Source organism: Calonectris borealis, chromosome Z (assembly GCF_964195595.1).
Source record: "Calonectris borealis chromosome Z, bCalBor7.hap1.2, whole genome shotgun sequence".
Taxonomy (NCBI): Eukaryota; Metazoa; Chordata; class Aves; order Procellariiformes; family Procellariidae; genus Calonectris; species Calonectris borealis.
In genome coordinates this window covers 65,967,531-65,980,620 of record NC_134352.1, presented here as the reverse complement: position 1 = coordinate 65,980,620, position 13,090 = coordinate 65,967,531, and the positions used below count along the sequence as shown (strand labels likewise).

The 13,090-nt window shown below is 39.4% G+C and overlaps 1 protein-coding gene across 2 annotated transcripts in view; it reads right to left on the bottom strand.

The window, feature by feature from the left end:
- Nucleotides 1-13,090, bottom strand: part of PDE4D (phosphodiesterase 4D) — a 534,058-nt gene that overhangs the window by 93,285 nt on the left and 427,683 nt on the right. For both annotated transcript variants that reach the window (XM_075137366.1, XM_075137367.1), the window contains one exon: nucleotides 12,329-12,378. In XM_075137366.1, the coding sequence (XP_074993467.1) occupies nucleotides 12,329-12,378 (50 nt within the window). The remainder of the gene's footprint in view (nucleotides 1-12,328; nucleotides 12,379-13,090) is intronic.

The window sequence follows — 13,090 nt, the reverse complement described above, 5'->3', positions numbered from 1 at the left end:
TGGAAAGCCTGAATTTTTCAGATTTTTCTATGGTACTGTGCAGTAATCAAATGTAGAGAGTATTCTGTTTTGTACTGTGGTTTTATTCACTTCCTTGAATGTGAGATGATACATGAACAGCTTATGTTGTCCAAAACCATGTCAATCCTCTTCCTGCTGTTCTGCCTCAAGAAAGTTTATCTCTGTTTGACAAACCCACCAAACTTAAAGGAACACTAGATAAAGATTTCATTTGGAATCTCTCACTCAGAAAAGTTTTGCAACAGTAATTAAAGGTCTACAAATCAAGCATTCAGTAAGCCTTCACAGATGTATCCTGTCAATAACAACTTCTTGCCTAAATCAAGGAAGGGGGCTGAACTGGGGGCACAAACACTATTCCCTTTAAAAGGGAAATAAAATTTAGTAGTTATCTTTTCAAATGACCCATTTTAAGCGGGTATTTTTTCATTACAGCACATGACAGTGCTGCACAAACTGTGACACGGAGAGCTAGTTTTTCACAGAATATAAGCAAATATGGCCTCCATTTATGAATATCAAATGCCCACAAACTCCTTACGTGCAAGGAAAGAAGCTGCTAGTTCACCCCCGAAGGTGACAAAGTGACTGTGAGAGACTGGGTAGAGAGCAGACTTCTGTCTCTCCGATTCCCTGCCTGTTCACTGCATACGTTGTTTACTATGGGCAGGAGACGTATGAATGAATTACAGTCTGAATGTAATTTGTGCCCTGTATCTCACAAAGCAATATGATTTTGTTTTTATTGCGGATAAGAAGGCTGTAAATGAGATAACTCTCCTTTTAGCTATCATGACCTAGATAAGGCCTTTAATGACTAACTGAAAAAAGTAGCTGATGTAAATATTGCTGTTTTCCAAATCTGTTTTTATTTTTGCAAAATATTACTGATCATTTAAAAAAACAATATACAAGCCTCTTTAAAGTACTTTGTACAGTAGTGATGGGGGTTTGATTCAACTCCACTGAAGCTGATGATTGTCAATCCCTTATTCAGAACGTTCGATGGAAAATTGTGAGCTTGTTTTGCAAACAGAATAGCTGAAACTAGCTAAAACAAAGGACATCTGCATTGCTGATTGGTTACTGAACTATATGGACCAGCTGGAGGATTTCACCGGAAGCTAAATCTATATTTGCTCTGGATTGCACAATATAAATCTGTTTCTTTTTATCTGCTATCTGAATTCACAGAATCATAGAATCATAAAATGGTTTGGGTTGGAAGGGGCCTTAAAGGTCATCTAGTTCCAACCCCCCGCCATGGGCAGGGACACCTTCCACTAGATCAGGTTGCTCAAAGTCCCATTCAACCTGGCCTTGAACACTTCCAGGGAGGGGGCATCCACAACTTCTCCGGGCAACCTGTTCCACCCTCACAGTAAATAATTTCTTCCTAATATTTAATCTAAATCTACCCTCTTTCACTTTAAAATCATTACCCCTCATTTTATCACTACACTCCCTGATAAAGAGTCCCTCCCCACCTTTCCTGGAGGGTCCCTTTAAGTACTGGAAGGCCGCTATAAGAAGAGCCTTCTCCAGGCTAAACAACCCCAACTCTCTCAGCCTGTCCTCATAGGCAAGGTGCTCCAGCCTCCTGATCATCTTCGTGGCCCTCCTCTGGACTCGCTCCAACAGGTCCATGTCTTTCTTGTGCTGAGGGCTCCAGAGCTGGACGCAGTACTGCCGGTGGGGTCTCAGCAGAGCAGAGTAGACGGGCAGAATCACCTCCCTCGACCTGCTGGCCACCTTCTTTTGATGCAGCCCAGGATACGGTTGGCCTTCTGGGCTGCAGGTGCACGTTGCCAGCTCATGTCTAGCATTTCATCCACCAGTACCTCCAAGTCCTTCTCGGCAGGGCTGCTCTCAATCCACTCATCCCCCAGCCTGTATCCATGTTTGAGATTGCCCCGACCCATGTGCAGGACCTTGCAATTGGCCTTGCTGAACTTCATGAGGTTCACACGAGCCCACCTCTCTAGCCTGTCCAGGTCCCTCTGGATGGCATCCCTTCCCTGTAGAGTATCAACCACACCACTCAGCTTGGTGTCACCCACAAACTTGCTGAGGGTGCACTCTATCCCACTGTCCATGTCCCCGACAAGGATGTTAAATAATACTAGTCCCAATACGGACCTCCGAGGGACACCACTCATCACTGGTCTCCACCCGGACATCGAGCCATTGACTGCAATTCTTTGAGTGTGGCCATCCAGACAATTCCTTATCCACCAGGTGGTCCACCTGTTAAACCCATGTCTCTCCATTTTAGAGACAAGGATGTTGTGTGGGAGAGTATCAAATGCTTTGCACAAATCCAGGGAGATGACGTCAGTCGCTCTTCCCTTATCCATCAATGCTGTAACCCTGTTGTAGAAGGCCACCAAATTTGTTCAGTACCTCAGTCTTCTCCATTACGATTATAGCCAGGTCTCCTGTTTTGCCCATTGCAGGCGGGGTACAGTTTCTTTCATCTTCCTTTGTTTTCCTATGTACCTGAAGAAACTCTTCTTGTTATTTTTCATGTCCTTAGCCAAGTTCAGCTCCAGCTGTGCCTTGGCTTTCCTGATCCCCTCTCTGCACTCTTGAGCCATACCCCTATAATCTCCCCAGGATGTATATCCCTGCCTCCACTGCCTATGCATTTTGGTTTTGTGTTTTAGTTTGGCTAAGAGATCTTGACTTAGCCAAGCTGGCCTCCTGCCTCCCCTGCCCGACTTCTTGCACATCGGGATTGAAAGCTCTTGCACCCTAACAAAAATGTCTTTAAATATCTCTCAGCTCTCATTCACTCCTTTGCCTCTGATGGCAGTTTCCCAAGGGCTCCCACTAGCACCTTAAACAGCTGAAAGTTTGCATTTCTGAGGTTTAGGGTTCTGACTTTTTACCCATCCTGTACCCCTCAAGATTGAGAATTCCACCAGGGCATCATCACTGCAGCCCAGGCTACCTCCAATCTTGACTTCTCATATAAATTCCTCCACATGCCTCTCCTCTGGTCGGGCTCTCCATCACCTGTACTAGGAAGTTGTCTGCAACACACTCTAGTAGTTTCCTGGACTGCTTGCAGTTTGCTGTGCTGCTTTTCCAGCAGATGTCTGGGTGGTTGAAGTCCCCTCTCAGGATCAGGGCCTGTGAGCGTGATGCTTTCTGCAGTTGGAGAAAGAACTCTTCATCAACCTCTTCTTCTTGATCGGGTGGCCTGTAGTAGACACCAACCACAAAGTTTCCTTTGTTGGCTTTGTCTCTAATTTTCACCCATAAGCTCTCGGCCTGTGCATTGCTGTTCTTCAAAGATAGCTTTGTGCAATCAATACCACTTTTGACACAAAAGGCAACTCCCCACCTCTCCTTTCTTGCCTGTTCCTTCTGAATACTTTATAGTCATCAATCACAGCATTCCAATCATGTGATTCATCCCACCAAGTTTCTGTCATAGCAGTCAGGTCATAGTCTTCCATCTGAGCAGCAGCTACCAGCTCCTTCTGTTTGTTTCCCACACTGCATGCAGTGGTATAGAGGCACTTCAGCTGGGCTATTGGCCACATCCCCTTTTTAGAGGAACTCGCCCTAATTCCCTTGAGGCAGTTCACAGGAGTTTCCCTGTTGCTTCCTAATGCCTCAGCAGTCCCTGGCTCTTCTTGAGTGCTTAAAACTTCATCCCCTTCCCCCACTAAATCTAGTTTAAAGCTCTGTTTATAAGTCCAGCCAGGTTATTGCCCAGGACAGTCTTGCTCACACTTGGTCAGTTGAGCCTCGTCAGCTGTCAACAGGTCCGGTTTCTCAAAGGTATGCCCAAGATTGTAGAAGCTGAGACCTTGAGCTGGCAGCTACGCAGCCAGCCATTCACCTGTTCAATTCGACTCCTTTTTCTCAAACCCCCTTCTCCAACTGGGAGCATAGGGGAGAACACCACCTATGCTCCCTATCCCTTTAACATTGTTCCAAGGGACATAAAGTCTCTTTTGATATTCTGAGTTGCCTTGTTGCAGCACCATTCAATCCTACTTGGAAGAGTAGGAACGGGTGATAGTCCGCAGGCTTTACCAGGCTTGGCAGCCTCTCCGTGACATCACCGATGTGAGATCCTGACAAGCAGCAAACTTCTCTAGAGATATTGTCTGGGCGACAAATGGGTGCTTTAGTGCTTCTCAGCAAGGAATCTCCAATTACTAACACCCTATGTACTTTTCTGGTGGCACTAGTTCTAATGCGGGTGGGCGGTTGGACCAACTTTGCACAGCTGGGCTTTCCTGGGTCTTGCCCGTTACTCACTCTCTCTTCATTCTCCAGCCCCAGGACATCGTACCTCTTATGTAGGGGCACTTCAGCTAAGTCTCAAGGCAGGGCTGTCACTCAGCTTGTGAAAATGCACAATACCATGTATCAGTCTTTTGCTCAGATGCCCGGATACTGCGCTGCCTGCTAAGCTCCTCTTGTAACATGGCCACTTGCTTGACGAGTTCCTCCAGCTGGACATACTTGCACCCATGACATCCACCTCTGCCTTTGGACCCTAGGGGGATTTCCAGGTTCTGGAGTTCCATGCACAGTTTGGGTCTGGACAGCTCTTTCAGTTCTTGGTGGGTCAGTCTGGGTGTAGGTGTCCACACAGGAAGGTTTTATCACTTCCACCTAGGTTTTAGTCACAGCTTTGCAGTTGTGGCGGGTGGAATCCATTTTGTTTCAACAGGAGGCTACCTCTGACTGGCTCCCAGAAGAAAATAGCCGTTTTCTGAAGGCTGCCCTCCCTGTGTGCCCTTCCATGCAAACTGCCGCGCAAACTGAATTGCTCAACAAGAAAAAAATGCCAGTCCATAATGCATCGCCCCAAATATTCAAAGTGTAATTTATTTTCTCAGACTGAAGCTTGACACATACATTCATAGTAGAGTTTATCACATAAATGTGAATTGGGGTCTGGTCTAAAAAGATAATAGAATGGAGTACTTTCTAGGTTCAGATGTATCTTAAGTTTTACCCGCAATTGCAATATTGCCACCCATCAAAACAAACCTATTCAAGAAGGCACTGTACCCCATGTAGACCGGTCATTTAGTTTTTAATCTTTCTTCCATCTCAACCATCTGTTTCTGCTGTCCTTTCAGTATATAAAGCTCTGAGATCAGTACCTCATGTTAATTCTAAAACATAACAAGGATGCAGACCATAAATAAAATTCAGTATTATATAACAACAGCCTTTTGAAAGCCTTTTGAAACTCCATCCCATATGAAGGACTACTGATCTTCTTCTCATTGCATTCTTATTTTATGTGTTAATACCAAATTTAGATTGATCAATCCAAACAGTGGTTTAACACAGACCAGTGTTAATTGTTTTAAGTTATGATAAAATATATTTTTTGTGACAAAAAAATGTGTTTTCCATTTCCTTAGCACTTTTCTCTGTAGTTTCAAATTGCCTACTGAGTTTCAAAACTTAATGCCACTGTGGATGCTTAAAGGCTGTCAGAAGTACCAGTAGCAAGAGAAAGAAACAGCTGAAGAGAAGAGTTTTCCTTTCATGTTGGTCTGTGCCATACAGAGGTCTACTTAACACCAGCAGTATTTTATTTTATTTTTTTAGAAAGGAAATTACTTCTTTATGGAGGATGGGTAAGTTCTGAAAGGATGTTATAGACATGAAAGAGCAATAGGGTTGCATAGATGATAATTAAATGAATAGCCATGCAAGAAACCAGGGTAATGAAGTCAACTCTGAATTCTACCATGTTTTTTGTGACAAGTACTTCAATTTAATATAAAATAGAATATTAGGCCTGGGATGTGAGTTTCTAAGAGGCCTTTTGTTTTTAAAGGCAGGAGTTGAGTTGGATAGAAATAACAAAATGATAAATACTTATTTATCCGATTGACAGTGACAAATAGCACTTACATGTATATGTGCTATGGTGTCTTTCAGGACACCATTAATATGAACAGCTTAATGTAGGTATATAACCTTCCACATGGTTCTCTTTCAGTTTGTAAGTTCGTCTCTCTTGTTCTACTGCTCTTCACACAGCATAAAATCCACACCAAACAACACAATGTGCTTTTTTTTTGGTCTATCTGAGAAAACAGTTGTAATGAATATGGCTGTCTTCACATACTTCACATAAAAGAGGAGTTTCAGAATCATTCACAGAAGTTAAAAGGACACATTTAACTGACTCTTAGTAAGAATTCTGGTCCTAAATGCGAGTATTGAACATATTCCCCTAGGAAATAAACTGAGGTGAACTGGCACATGTGTGCCAATGACTTGTGCATATAAAGCACTTGTAATGCTCGAATTCAACCACTGGTATATACTGTTAACCTGCTGTGAGTCTGCAGATACACATCTGCTAATTTCTCAAATAATAGATGTCATTTACCACAGACTGAAAGATGTGAAAATGCTACAAATCATATTCAGACTTGAAAATATATGTGTCTGTGGTATTTACCCCGAAATTAAAATAATTGTCTGAGGTGAGTTAAATTCATTCAAAATATCCGTAGGTGTATGGGTATAAGCAAAAGTACAAAGAACAGAGCGGTTTTGTATCATTCCACATACTGCACAAAGAGCAAAGGCCATGTTATGAAAAACATGCCCCTTTAAAACCAGGGTGTCAGGTTTCTCCAGCGCTTCAGGAAAGCACCCTTTACTCACTTGAGTGAGGATTTCAGAACATTTTACCTCACCTCTGCCAAAAGTTTGGCAGTGCAGTTTACCACAGGAATACTCCTCTGTAATAAGATAAAAATATATTCAGTGGGAAAATTAAGTAAGAGTGGGAAGTTCTCATTATAAATGTAATTCTGCTGACTAAATCTGGAGGAGTGATACATATACTGCAATTACATCTTGAATAAGGCATGTTTTGCGTATCTGCCTGAACCTGGGTATGAAATCTAAGGTCTTTAGCGTTTTAAAACGTGACACTGATATTGTATTATGAGTTTTGTTAAAAAAATGAAATATTCTTTATTTTTAAGCCTCTGTTTTCATAGACGTTAGGATCCCTTCAATCCCATATACCCACTTCCAAGCTAGTGGCAATTACCCCCAGTATTGCATGAATTAACCTCTGTAAGGTATGCACTTTTATTTTTTTTTTGTCCACTAGTGTTCTCATGTTTACTTTATCCTCTGCTGTGTTCTGGTAGAATCCCAGACACAGGAAAGAATAAAAGGCATTTGGATTATTGAGGACATCTCCATGCAGTGATACACTGTACAGTCCAGTCAGGCCCTGGAAGAGTCAGCAGGGTATGTAACATTTTGCCTTCTGGACTTCTGAATAGTTTAAAGCACATCAAGAATGTTACTTCTTATTGAACAAGAATTTACTCGATTTTAATTCCATCCTGTTATTCAATAAAATCTTTCAGTTACAGAACTGGTATGAGTAAGAGATACACTTACATAAAGATATACACACTCAAAATAATCTATTATTTCCAATGTCATAAGATGTGACCTACTGATTTTCATCTGTAACCTTTGTTTTTTCTTGTTATGTCCAGCAGCTTGTATTTAGAAGTTTAGTCTGTATGAATATAGATGTTTAGCTTAGTGATATTTGTTTAAGTGTATCACACGGAAAGAGAGGAGGCTAATTTTTAATTAATTAATTAATTAATTAATATTTCATTATTAAATAATGATTGATTATCCTTTCAATGTAATAAAATAAAATCTCTAGCAAAAGACTGGTAGATCCCATTTCACAACCATAAACTTAATTGGGAAACCTGAAGCTAATCAAAACAAATAATGAAACGTGTTGGACAAAGCTCATAAAAAACATGCAAGAAATTCCTTTTAATTGGCAGGATATTGACTTCTGCTGGATTTAAGATGCAGAGCCATGCATATAAAGAGAGTAAATCAAGTCCAATAAGAAGCAATGAAAGCATGGAGTAGCAAATTAATTCAGTTAGATTTATAACCTCATAATCTTTGCAAATAGTTTATTTCTCTATCGCCATGGTTTTTGTATACATGACAAAATCTGAAGTGTTTTTTCTGACACTGAGCCACATGCTTCCTACATTTTAATAAATGAAATGTAGTTTGTTATTGAAAAATTCCATTTTTTTTCCTCTATCTGATGAAATAGCTTTGGGTTAGTTTTTGATGAAAAATTGTTAAGTGTAAATAACTTTTTAAAAGTTTTGCAATTATGATTTATTTTATGATTAAACTAAATGATTTTTTTGTTACATATACAAGTCTTCACTTATAGGTCCTTTGGCACTGCATTTGTCATATAAAGGGCCACTTACATAATCTATATTTATACCCACTTTAAAGCTATTACTATGAATTAGGTATTACGTCTATCTAACATATGTATATGTGAATCAGACCCTGTGTCTGTGATTTCAGGTTAACTAAGACTTGCCTGTTAATCAGTAGTTGTGATAGTATTCAGAGGCTCAGAAACTCATTCTTTTGGACAAACTTATCCCCTTCTGCATGCAAAATCTTTGCATAAAAGCAGCTGTCAGGCTGAGTTTGCAAATTGTCATTAGTGGGCAGAGAAACTGTCAGATGCCCTATCTGTTTTAAATCTGACACATATCAAGAAAGACCTTATATGGTTCCTTCCTATTTCAAATTATTCTGATTTAGAAATGCACTGTAAGAACTATAGTAATCAAAAGATATCTAATGCTTGCTCACTTTTTTATCAGTCAAAAATTAAAACTTGCAATCTCAATCCTTGAGTCACAGCTAGTTTCATTTTTTTGAAAATGAAAAGTTATTTATAATTCACTGATTGTGTTAAGAGAATTACTATCAACTTGAAATGAAACACCATTCATATCACTGCCTGGAAAACGTGACTCATAGCGAGAGAAACCCCTCTCCTGGTTGAAGCACAGAACACCACGCATGGAAGCACTGTAGGGAGTTATCCCAGATGGTCTCAGTCATGGGAGAGAGATGGCACTTTTAGGGAGCAATTTATCTCCCTTTAAAGAAGTCATCTAACGTAAGTCAGTTTGCATGTGTGCTTATTCACACTGACTATAAGGGGACTTTAAAGAGCCTCGACAAAATAGATATCTACATCCTAGATGTCTAAAGCAAGTAAGAAAAGTGCCACCTGAGAAGTCTGTTGTTACATGAAAAGCTCCCACCTCCTACCCCCTAATAAAAGGAGTACTCAGCGTGCTGTAGCATACTTGGCTGATACTGAAGATCAAGTATGCCATTGATATTTATTAGCTTCTTTCAACACGGTTTCCAAGAGGGATTCATGTGGATAAATTGAATAGAACAGACTATATTTTGGTCATCAACTTCTACATACTTACATTGAAAAATCGCTGCAAATTTTAAGGCCACCGTGGTTGCTGTTGCTTCTAAGAACTTGAACATTTGATTCCTGTGCTGCTTCAGTTCTCAATTCCACAGTTCCTTACTGTTTTGCTAATGCCTTTTCTCCTGCATTTATGTCTCAGGGTGAAGTCTTAAAATAATACATGGGAGAATTTTGCTCTTGCTATTTTAGTCACTTGGTTTTACCAAATCCCTTTTTATCTTGCCCTTGTTGTTTTCCCCGTATCTTCTGCAGTTGTTCCCTTTTGCTACACTTTTGCTTTCTGTGATCGTCCCTTTCCTCAGACAAGAGTCTTCCCAAAGACACTTCTTCCAGGAAGCTTAGCAACATAAACTCTCCATCTTAAATGTCTGTTTATGGTTTAGCATTGACATAGTTCAGCGACTGTGCCTTCCAGTCACCTAGTTTGTTACACTGGTGATTGGTTCTCGCTGAGATTGCTAGCTGAGCCATCTGGATGATGTGATGGGGCTCTACCTGTCTGGTGTATTGTTCTGGATACTCCACGACACGAACTCTGAGAACAGCATAACCAGCAGGATTTCTCAGCAGGAAGAATCTGCACAAGCTACATTTCAAACATTCCCCAGAAGAATTTGAAACGCTTAGTAGCATCTGAAAGGGTTTTCAATCATTCTGTGAAGAGGAGGAAAAGTGTTTCTAATATATCTTCCTTCTTGGCATAGCGCTGTAGCGCAACATGTTTTACTAGGATTTTATATGCCCCAAGAAAGCGCCTATGAATACTTCTGCACTTATGCCTTGAAATTTGTTGCTATGGAAATATCAAAAAGTCTATGACTAAGAACGGGCAAACCCGTTCAGGCAAAATAGTACCCAGCCTCAATCTCCATTCAACAGTCAAAATAAATTGTAGCGATTTTCATACTTTATGGTGGCTTAATATCTTTCCTGTATTATTAAAGTCTTTTAGCCACCTATATCCAATGTACACAGGCCCCAGCTCACCCAGTTCAATGCATAATCTGGGCACAGCAATTCCAGCAGCATCTCTGAGAAATCAGATTAAACTAAATTAGATTAAATTATCCTTACTATTCTTTGCTTTCTCTTGCTTCCTTTAAATTTCTTGCACAGAAGTGTTTTCTAGATTAATTGCAGCGCTGACTGCACCACCTTCCTTCTAAACATTAAAACCTCAGATGATTTATTGCTTCTGACATGTAAAGTGCACTCTGACGATTACCTGAATGGAAACCTTCAGATTGGGGGGAATTTAAAAAAAGCAACAGCATCTCCCAGCAGAGTGTGTCTTGGGTCCTGCTGTCTGAGCAGCTTCTGCTGCTGGAGAAAAGAAGCTGACCTCAGCAAACAAGTGTGGGAGAGCACGTAAGGTAGGCTCACTGTGTGTTCACATGCATGCATACCTTCTCTTCTGGATATCACATTTTCTTTTACTGTCAGTGGTTTTAGTGTATTATAGGCTTTCTAAAGTTAGTCCCTTGGAACCAAAGAAAGAGCCCTATTTTCCAGTATCTCTATCTCCAGTTAAGATAACAGACTTCCGGATGACTGCGTTGCAAGAGACAAATCCCACAATTAAAAATAGGTGTAACATCTATCAATAACTGAAATGTGTCATAGAGAGTAATTTGAAACCAATGCCCAAAATTACCTCTTAAATGAATACATTAACAAAGGATTATGATTATAATTGATCTAAGCATTTGTCTGTCTCCCCTTCCTATTTATGTAATTACCATGAATTTAAGTATGATTGCAGAACATTCTTAACTAAAATGCTTTTCTGTTTATAGAATAAATTTAAAGATTTAACCCTCTGCTCCCTCATAAGCCCTACACAGTAATGCTCAGATTACATGATGAGTTCCTAGGAGAATAAAATTATACAGAACTGCCAAGATTGGGTCTTTTAGAAGTAAATATGGATATTGTGTGAGGCTAGATGAAAAAAACTAACAATGTTAACACATTCCAGCGCCTAAAGACAGAAACTATTGAACATGACAAAGCCACACTTCTCCTCAAAAGAGTTGAAGTACCATTTCTTCCTTGAGTTACAAATCTATTATACAATTAAAAAGACAAGTGCTATTTTGAAAATTCTGGAAACATTAAGTTTTTGGTTTAAATGATAAATTGTCTATTTAGTAAGTGTCTGTATACTTTCATCAAGAGGCAAACCAAATGCTCTTTCACTCTGCCAACACACCATAGAGAATGTAACTACCAGGAAAATTACACAGTGTAAGAACACATGGATTAACATGATGTAAAAAATACGAGGTCAAATAAAGTGTGTTCCCATAAAGGTGTCCAAGACCAAGTTGCCATAATAATAACCAAAAGTGCCGCAGGGTAAAATTTTCAAAAGTGTTCACATGACTTACAATGCTAGTCCTGTTTTCAAGTTAGTGTTTCTTTAGAAAAATAGTGTCTTTTACAAAGGAATTCTTTTTCTCTTATGCACCTACAAGTGTTATAGAAATAGAATTTACTGTCCTAAATCAAAAAAGTCAGGTTTGAAAATTTCTTCTCATTGCCTAAGGGCTTGTAATGCAAAGACTTTGCCTTGGTATAGCTACAGAACTCCATGTCCCAAATGCAAGATTGATGCATTCCTCATGCCAGTTCTTTCTACTACATTTAATTGCAAAAAGTTACTAATGAAGGTAATCATGACATGATCACACACTGATATATAAGGAAAAAAAAAATTTGGGAAAGATCTTAAATTAAAACCAGGATAATAAGACAGAAATCAGAAAGCTAACATGATACAACACTAACAGTCACCAATTTGAGTCACCACATGACTCAATTCCTCTTCAATAAAACAGATATAAGAATAAGAAACAATATAAGGTTATTATTATAAAATGCAGTTTTCAGTGAGACGTTTTTATAAATAAATATTGAATTTAGAAACCCATGATGGTTTCACAAAGGAATTTTAGTCATATTAATTCTTCTTACCTGTTATAGTTGCTTTATTAATAGATGGTTGGTTACACATTGGTGATCGTCTGTTTAAAAGAAAAGGAAAAAAAAGTATAAGCCTGATAAACTGACAGATGACTGAATCCTTGAACAATATAATAGAAAATACATTTCCTTAGGAAATTATTTGGAACTGGAATACCCTGACATTGCCAAAGAAAAAGTTTGGTTAGAACTGATATTTCTTTCTAGTGTGGAAGGGAATTCACAACTGACCCTGAAACCTCTCTGCAGATTGGGAACACCAAGACGGGAATATTTTAAGGAATTTACAAGTTCATTAAAAACCTGCCTAATCTATATAGATTTTATATATAGATTGCTATACTTAGAGTGTATACTTAGCTTGACGTTTGATTTATATACATATTTATCATTATTCTAACATGGCTTGCACTTCCCATGTTCTCTGACCTGAAATTAATTCACTCTATTATTCACACCTTAAATTATTCACTCTATTATTTTGCATATACATTTCACATGTTATTTTGCGTATACCTTTCACAATAATCTTTAGGGCAAACAGCTCAGTGGACTGCTTTGCCCATTGAAGAAAGCTAAAAGTTGCTGGACTGACACAGCTGTGTAGGGATGTGTGGATGACTGCAAGCAGTGGCCCCATAGGGTCTGCATATTCCAACCAAGGGGGCTGGAAATATCTTTTAGTGGCACTAAATGGTAGTGCAATGCAATGGTAGGCAGCTGTCTTTGGAATGCTAATTATTCCTAAATTCT